This window comes from Sycon ciliatum, chromosome 1 (assembly GCF_964019385.1).
Source record: "Sycon ciliatum chromosome 1, ocSycCili1.1, whole genome shotgun sequence".
Classification (NCBI taxonomy): domain Eukaryota; kingdom Metazoa; phylum Porifera; class Calcarea; order Leucosolenida; family Sycettidae; genus Sycon; species Sycon ciliatum.
The window spans coordinates 3,668,804-3,678,269 of record NC_088643.1 but is presented as its reverse complement, the minus strand read 5'-3'; the positions used below and the strand labels follow the sequence as shown (position 1 = coordinate 3,678,269).

General features: G+C 47.8%; 1 protein-coding gene across 1 annotated transcript in view; it reads right to left on the bottom strand.

Annotated features, from left to right (window-relative positions):
* Positions 1-515: 515 nt before the first annotated feature.
* LOC135810285 (uncharacterized protein HI_1586-like) overlaps positions 516-9,466 on the bottom strand; it is a 19,671-nt gene continuing 10,720 nt past the window's right edge. Inside the window, exons 16-22 of the mRNA XM_065323768.1 lie at positions 9,285-9,374; positions 8,443-8,581; positions 7,282-7,476; positions 6,719-6,842; positions 3,449-3,531; positions 2,535-2,698; positions 516-1,971 (exon numbers count right to left, since the gene is read on the bottom strand). Coding sequence (XP_065179840.1) covers positions 1,833-1,971; positions 2,535-2,698; positions 3,449-3,531; positions 6,719-6,842; positions 7,282-7,476; positions 8,443-8,581; positions 9,285-9,374 — 934 coding nt within the window. The 3' untranslated portion in view covers positions 516-1,832. The remainder of the gene's footprint in view (positions 1,972-2,534; positions 2,699-3,448; positions 3,532-6,718; positions 6,843-7,281; positions 7,477-8,442; positions 8,582-9,284; positions 9,375-9,466) is intronic.

Below are 9,466 nucleotides of genomic sequence, written 5' to 3'. Positions count from 1 at the left end.
ATTCTTGCTGCCCCCCTCTTGCTGCTAGTGCAAGTGCTGCACAAACGCAAATGGTCATCTCCTACATGCGCACGTGCTGTTCCTGACAGAAGCCTGACATGACGTCTTGCCATGGCCTGAGATAGTGAGCATACATCATCAAGCATGGAACATCCCAGGAAACTGGCTGATTATGACTTGACTTGATGTCCTCTGAATCATTGAATGCAAGTCCAGACTCCTGAGTCCTGCCCATACTGTGATAACGGCGTCAACAGATAAGCTGGATAATGAGGCCGCTAAGTTCAGACCCAGCCGGCCAGCAGCTTGTCAGAACAGACATACACATTATGATATCTCTCCAGAGAGTGCAGTACATGAAGTGTGCCTGATCTGCACCTAGTACCTGTGAGCTGGGCTGCCCTGCAGAATCTGACATGTCTAATCACCTGGTATTTATTATTCCGTATAAAAAAGTAACAGACTTGCTGTTTGTTCCAGAAACTGTCACCCAGATGGTCACCATAGTCACTGTGTTAACATTACAACGTACATGTTGCAGTGTACACCCAGCTCGGAGTATGATGCGCAACAGCATAGCACCATGCAACACCACGCGATACCAACATACTTGGCTTCTGTAAATCACTTTGAACGTAAAAACCAAACGAAAACAGACACCGACTATAAAGGGAGCACTTCTTTGAAAACGAAACAGTAAAAAACCCGTCAAAGAAATAGATGTGCCAGCTGTAGGACAGAAAGACAGCATGAATGAAAGTAGTACTTCAAGTATGCCTAGATGAGAACGGGCTAGCTGTTTGCCCATACACACCAATCTAGTGGTCAAATATCTCATGGAATAATTCAACAGTGTTGGCGAGTCGCAAACGGTAAAGAATCAAAATTCAATCAATGTAAAGGTATCTGGACAAAGATGGGAAACAGTAAAAAGATCAAGGCAAGATGTACATGTATAGTCCATTAGTACAAAAGATGAAATCGTCGTTGAGAAGTAAGAAGTACTTCAGGAGGTGCTGCAAAATTTACAACTGAGCACAAGTACGGTGTTTGGAAGTTGAATTGGGGCTTGGAAAAGGTAACGATTATTATTGATGAAAGTCTCCAAATGATTATATTAAAAATAAAAAGGCGGAAAGTCACGTGCTGTCGATACAGTGGAGTGTAAAACCAGAAATAAACAGGCGCGGGAGCAGCAGAGCAGCACATGCCACATTCAAGCCGGTGGAAATAACTCTTTTCATATGACACCTATTAACTTTATTTATACTTTTATAGATGTTTGAACGTTTTGAAAGTCAAAGGAAGAGCCATTCCGGTCGGAGAAGAAACCCTTTGGGTCTGGTATGGCATGAGAAGTAAAAGCATGACGACCGCCCATGATTAAAGGACGAAAGACACCTCAACAAACGAGCACTACTTCCAAGCTAATAGTGCAACATTGACGACAAACATGCTCAAAGCATGCTCAAAACAAGCTCAAGACATGTTCAAGACCTGCTCAAACAGCGTGGATTCATAAAGGCTGCTGCTATGTATAGACTATGATTTGACTGATGCGGCATTCTCACGAACAGCAGGGCACTAAGATAACAGGGTACTGCTGATCAAGCACCGGTGTACATTCCGGCCATTGCATCACTATGACATCAGCGTGACATCACCATTACATCATCATCGCATCACCATTACATCACCATTGCATCAGCATAGTATCACCATTACATCACTATGGCATCACCATTACATCACCATGACATCACCAGGCCAGAGAACCTTCAACAGGAAGTGTGCGGAGAACACCGGCGAAGAAGAAGGAGAAGAGCAAGAAGCTAGATAAGACGCGATGTCTGATCACCGGTCAGTGAATTTTCCGTCAGGTCCGAGGGCAAAAGTGCGCCAGTGAACTGCTGCTCCGCTGGTGGCTTTTTCCAGATTTTCGACTTCAGGAAATAGTAGAATCGGAAGAACCTACGCAATGGTCACGCCAGAAGCAAACCAAAACCAAAGACAAATTAGAAGTGATGCCCTTTTTTGAAAAGCAATCTCACTGTATAAGTACAACTGACTAGATAGTATCTTCACTACTTTGAGGGAAAGAGACAAACGGGAAAAGTCTGAAGAAAAAATTGACTGTCACCACCAGGACTCGAACCAGGGACCCTCGCTTGTAGCTAGCGATGCTCTAACCACTGAGCTATGGTGTAGTCGTCACTACTACTACGACTAGATAGTAGATACATATTTAATACCTAGTGTGAGGCAACAGTGGTTAGAGTTTCGTATGGGGACTTTTCTTTGGGGGGGGGGGGGGTCAATCGTGTGGGCGCACAAGCTCGTTTTGAAAGCTCACTGCCAGCCTGTGCAATCCACACATTTCCACCCACAGATTCTATTTTCAATACAATACGAAGTAGAGAATAAACTTGATCAAAAACTGATATGATTCGTGGTAGACGAGTTACCCTGAGCTGCGGGCAGTGGCCGGCCCCAAAGTGGCCGGATAAACGAGGTACATGTACGAGTGCACTTACAGTGGTGTTCTGCCCGGCTGCTGGGGTGACTGTCCAATCAGAATGATGGTAGCCACCAGTGACAGGATACAGAGCAGCAGGCCCACGTAGGCGTTGTAGCAGTCGAACGCCACCATGACATCACCCAGGATCACTGTGTTGGCCACGACCAGAAAGACGTATGGCTGGAGAAGAGGAGGAACACATTACGGACAATTCACACACGAAATGAATAAAAAATTCACGTACCGTATTCACGTGTATAAAAGGGCACACACTTAGGTTGCGTTCTTAAATCCTCTCGGAAAAGCTGGAGACTCTCCGAAAAGTTCGAGAGCTGTTCTTATATCCTCTCCGAATTTTAGGAGGCTCTCCAAAGCTCTCCAAGCTCTCCAAGCTTCAGAGGTGGTTGAAACTTGGAGATTCCCGCGGTTTGGGATCAGCGCATGCGAACTAGGCTAAAAGCCACATGTTGATCATGAGTGTACGCATTTCCCTTTTCGCATACGCACAGTGCATACTATATTCGTGGCACTCAAGATTGCGGCCCCTTTGGCGCTTCGTTTTGCTTGACATCTGCAAAATATCTCCGAATTCTTCGAGACCCGTTCTTGAAGAATCCCAGTTTCTTCGACTTCTGTTTTCTTCTTCTCCTGGAAGCTAGAGAATATAAGAATGCACCCTAATACTGTGTTCGAATACAAGAGCACCTCCACATATAAAGGCATGAAAAAACTCAAGGCCCGAGAGTGTATTTTGAAGACTTGAATACTCGTGTTGAGAGACATGCCCTTGTATCCGGAACATTTGTTTCCTGGCGAAATGGAAAAAATATGTTTCACATATAAAAGGGCATGCACTTGTATGTGCAATGATGATGTCATGGTTATGTTATGGTGATGCTAGGGTGTTGTCATAGTGATGCAGGGACTTACAGACTGTGTTTTGAGATGGTCGGTGAGAGCAATGGGTGCCGAGAGCGTTGTCAGAATCGTGTCGTCCGCAATGGGCGCCACCACTATAGGTACCAAGACAAGAATCAAGCACATACAGCATACAGAACACACACACACACACATACAGAACACACACACACATAATAAGAACACACTACTACTACTACTATTGACAGCTACCAGGATTGGCCACGCCGCTCCCAGATGGGAGGTACTGTCAGAGAGGTTAGGGGGGAGGAAGGCAATGCTCCAAGTGGCGTTCCAGATCTTGCCGCCTCCGGAACCGTCGGTTGTGGCAAACTTGGCAGTGAAATTTGAATCGTTGGCGTTCAGCCACAGTAAGGCGCTTTGGACAGGTTCCACAACGGTGACGCTTGAGACCCGCAGCCGATTTAAATGAACGCTGACAGTTGGTGCAAGTTACACCCGGAACAACAAGAGGAGCAGGGGCCGGCAGCTGGTCGACATCGCCTAGCCGACACTTATGCACCGCAAAGCCTCCTCTGCTACGTAGCCATCGGTTGCATGTTGGACACTGTACTGATCCAGGCTGCTCCGATACCGGGAGCTGACGGATTGCTGAACACTTGTGCCGGGCCATGTCGGAACTACGGCGGAACAGACGGTTGCAGGTTGGGCACTCGATACTCTTCGGGGCAGGTTCCTTGTCCTCACCTGCTGCTGTCACCACTCCACGCCACTCTTCACGATCGCTTGCCAACTCAAACCAGTTACGCACTCCAGTCACGGATAGGTCCGTGTGAATGGTGTCCTTCCAGCGACGACAAGGTCCACAGAATGGTCGAGACTGAGGGAGACAGGCAAACAGCAACTGCTTCGGTACTCTGGTGTCATCAAGACGAGCCAGGTGCCCAAGCCACTCCAACCGTCTCTGCTGCACCATGCGTGACAATGGTGTGGGATCACCCCACTGTGCTCGCAGTTCCTGTGAAGAGATGCGCTGTTCCCACTGTCGGCCTCGCGATACGCCAAGGATGGAGCGAATGTTAGCATGGTGAAACCGGTCCATTCTATCTAAATCTGCCTTCAACGGCGTCCAGCATTCTGAACCATACAGAACCGTTGACAGTACGCAAACGACATACAGGTGGCGCCTGGTAGGGAGGTTCAGGCTCTATTCATGTAGGATGCGCCGAAGACCACCAAAGGCCCCTGCACCCTTTGCTAGACGGCTCCGAATGTCCGCTTGCGACCGCGAGTCTGGAGTGATGGTGGAACCAAGATAGGGGAATGAGTTGACTGCTTCAACCCTATCACTGCCAATGACCAAATCAGAGCAATCAGCAGGGCAAACTCCGAAACCTGCAACGAGAAGCTTGGTCTTGGTCATGCTCACTGTGAGACCCAAGCTGGATGCGACCTCACAAAAGGCAGACAGGGATTGATCGGCTGCGTTGCGAGTTGTAGCGAGCAGTACAGCATCATCCGCAAACTCGAAGTCATCAGCATGGCCGGACTCGCAGTGGGGACGACGCCTAGTGACACGAGGGAACAGCTGGCCATCAATTGTGAAGCTGAAGTCCACACCAGACTCTATTCCACGCTCCACGAGAAGGGATCGCCAACGCTCAATAACTAAGCCGAAGTACAAGTTAAACAGTACAGGTGCCATCACGCACCCTTGGCGCAGCCCATTCTTGACAGATATCGGATCCGTGCAACCACCGGCAACGCGAACGCAAGCTGACATGTCTGTATGGAATGATTTGATGATGGCCACAGTCGAGGGCGGCACACCCAGCCGCAGCAATGCCTGCCAAAGAGCTTCGCGAGGGACAGAGTCGTACGCTTTGCGGAGATCCACAAATACGCAGAAGAGCTTCGATCGATGTTCGTACGACTTCTCGACAAGTTGACGGACAGAGAAGATGGCGTCCGCACAACCACGGTGCCGCCGAAACCCGCATTGGGATTCAGGCAGCTCCGCCTCAGCAATACCTTGCAAGAACACACACACACATGCACACATACACACACACACATACAGCATACAGAACACACACACACACACACACACATACACACACACACACCATGTACCATGTACACGCCCGTCGCAAGAGAAGCACGCAAATCTGCAAATGCACTGGATGTGCACCCACAGATTTTCTCTTATAGCAACGATAGCGAACAAGATCTGAATGAGACAGATCAAGACTTGCGCCAGATAACTGTCTAATCCACACAACTGGCGAAGCCATGTGAATCGACCACCAATGCACACCTGGTCTACACCACACGGAGTACATCGGCATAAAAGGGCCAAGATAGTTACCTATGCACACCCTACACTTGCTGGGGTAACCAGGATAGACAGCATGCTGCTTTGATAGAAGCAGACACTAGATGCACTGGTACCTTGAAGTGAAATTGGAGTTTGTCAGTTTCAAATGTGTTCTGTATGTGTGTGTGTGTGTGTGTGTGTGTGTGTGTGTGTGTGTGTGTGTGTGTGTGTGTGTGTGTGTGTGTGTGTGTGTGTGTGTGTGTGTGTGTGTGTGTGTGTGTGTGTGTGTGTGTGTGTGTGTGTGTGTGTGTGTGTGTGTGTGTGTGTGTGTGTGTGTGTGTGTGTGTGTGTGTGTGTGTGTGTGTGTGTGTGTGTGTGTGTGTGTGTGTGTGTGTGTGTGTGTGTGTGTGTGTGTGTGTGTGTGTGTGTGTGTGTGTGTGTGTGTGTGTGTGTGTGTGTGTGTGTGTGTGTGTGTGTGTGTGTGTGTGTGTGTGTGTGTGTGTGTGTGTGTGTGTGTGTGTGTGTGTGTGTGTGTGTGTGTGTGCGGGGTGGGTTCCCAGTACCCAGTTGCCGAGGCTGGTTGGTAAAATAACTCCAAATTCCACTTCAAGGTACCAGTGCATCTAGTGTCTGCTTTTATCAAAGCAGCATGCTGTCTATACTGGTTACCCCAGCAAGTGTAGGGTGTGCATAGGTAACTGTCTTGGCCGTCCTATTCCGATTACTCTGTGTGGTGTAGACCAGGTGTGCATTGGGGGGTCGATTCACATGGCTTCGCCAGTTGTGTGGATTAGACAGTTATCTGGCGCTTGTCTTGATCTGTTTCAATCAGAATCAGATCCGCTATCGTTGCTATAAAGAGAAAATCTGTGGGTGCACATCCAGTGCATTTGCAGATTTGCGTGCTTCTTTTGCGACGGGCGTATACATGGTACACATGGTACATGGTGTGAAGGAGGGGAGGGAGGGAGATGGTTGGTGTAACACAGGAGATGAGGGCTCACCGTTTCCGAAAATTGCGCCACCAAAAATGGCCCCGCCCGCTTGATGGAGTAATGCCTTGCTGGAGGTTTTCTTTCCGACCAGAGGAACAATGAGAGGAAACAGAATTGACATGGTGCCAAACGCCTGTGCAGACACACAAAACACACACACACACCACAGAACACCACATTTTCAGCAAAATTGGCCGAGGTGCTTAGTAGTTTGCGAGCTCAAAAATTTCACCCCTTTCAAAAAAATCCACACAAAATCCCTGAAACGACGCGGCGCTTATTTCAGACAGGCGGCAATAAAAGACAGGCCCCAATTCCAGGAAATACGGTGCTATACACAACGCAACGCCAGGCTGTCCTCGTCTTGCGACATTGCCGTGTGGCTTTCTACACAATCTGTTCACAACGGGTACAAGATTGTTCAGGCCTTGGTAAGTCAGATTTTACCAAGCTCTAAACATACAGTCATATTCATAACAGGTTGGCGGAGGTCTGTTTTCCGAAAAAAACTGCTACACGTACAAAGCAAAAGACTACAAACAAAAGTTGACACGAAAGTGAGTCTCCCGTACCGATCCGGTCGCATACGACATCACGCAGGCCAGGATGGAAGCTAGCACGGGAATGGCTTCCACCTTGAAGCTCGCCGGGATACTACTGGCCACCCAGGAGCTGGCTTGCACGTCAGCGACAATACTGCCCAGCGCCCAGGCAGAGATGAGAATGAGCACGGGCTCCAGTAGCTCCTTGACACCGATCACCCATGCCTGGAGGAATGGAACAAAACACATGCAACTCAACGTGTGTGAAGACAGCAGAGTGTTGTTGTTCCCAGCATCATCATGTGTTAGTGATCGTCACACAGCACTGGCCACAAAGGTGTGATGGTCGCGAAAATAGCCAAATATTAGGGGCCGTCCACAAATATCGATATTTTTTTAGAGAAGATATTCGTTCGTTTGGGGGGGGGGGGGGAGGGGGGTTGGGCCCTGTTCGTCTTGTCTTTGAGAAAAAAATATCGAACTCTATCTATGGACGGGCACTGTTCGAACATGTAGTTTAGGACCTACACAAAGTGAAAGTCAACCTCGTGAACATAGCCATGGCAAGGTTGTGCGACCGTGGCAACGTAAACCTAGGCGTGTGGTGAAATTAGAGTTGCAGCTAGCCATTGGCGGACTATGCTCGACCAATCGTCAAATTATGCTTTTGATTATGCCACAATTATGCCAACAAATATGCTGAATTATGCTCGGTTCCACTATGTATTCACGCTGTACATAGAGGATTGAGAAACCACGCATACACACACGGCCATGCCCTGAGCATAATTTTTGACTAAACCGAAAGATAATGCCGACCTTACACGTTGGAATCCGTATATTATGCCGGAGCATAATTTTTTGACGAAATCCCAAAATTATGCCAAATATTATGCCGGCATAATCCGCCAAGGGCTAGTTGCAGCTGGTCACGTTTTATGAGGAAATTGCACTTCATTAAATTAATATCGATTCTTTGCAGAAACATGTGTACCGGAATGTTCGTTTTGAGGGGGGGGGGGGAGGGAGAAATGGGGAGAAATGAACAAATATCATCTTGAAAAAAATATCGATATTTACGGACGACCCCTTATTGAAATATAATCTCTAGCGATAGTTTCCCACTTCAGAGTACACAACCCGTGACAAGTCCGTAATGCACATAAACCATTGATTGATTGTAGCACCTACCTCCATAAACTCTGGAAAGGTGAAGATCTTTTGCAGTAACATGAGAATGAGAGCCACCCAAGTGGCCAGTGCCGACGACCAAATAAGGGCAGCGACGGCATCGCAGTTGCCGACAAAGTTCACCAGGGTCATGTCCAACCTGTACACGGAGTACACACAGACAGACACAGACAGACACAGACAGACACACACACCACACACACACACACACACACGCACACACACACACACACACACACACACACACATGTAGAATAGTTATGCACACACATCCAGGCGCATGCGGACACAAAATGCATTGCACTATCCTAAGCGGTACATGCACTAACTTCATGAACTTTAGCACGATCTTTTAGCAACTGGGAAACTTGTCGTCAATTTACAAAGTACCTCACACGCCGTCTTAACTTGACAGAACGCATCACAACACAAGTGGTCAGAAGAGGAAACAAACAGCAAGTCATTCCGACAACACTGTCCACACGGAGGAGCAAGGATAGAACACACACCACAAATCATGTTCTCTACAGCACAGAGTAGTAATAATACAACACAAGTCATGTTCTCTACAGCACAGAGTAGTAACAATACAACACAAGTCATGTTCTCTACAGCACAGAGTAGTAATAATACAACACAAGTCATGTTCTCTACAGCACAGAGTAGTAATAATACAACACAAGTCATGTTCTCTACAGCACAGAGTAGTAATAATACAACACAAGTCATGTTCTCTACAGCACAGAGTAGTAATAATACAACACAAGTCATGTTCTCTACAGCACAGAGTAGTAATAATACAACACAACAAAGATTGGCACAGATTGGCCACAGCAGCTCACCCCTGCTCCTTGGCAACCTGGCGGCCATTGAGGATCATGCCGACGAACGTAACCACCATGACGATGAGAAAAGGCACGGCGGAGTTAAACCTGGTTGGAAGGAAAAGACAGACAGAAAGAAAGTGGTGACGTGCGTTCCAGAACACAGCACTTCAAGCCGGACGCGCCAAGAAAATGCGAGA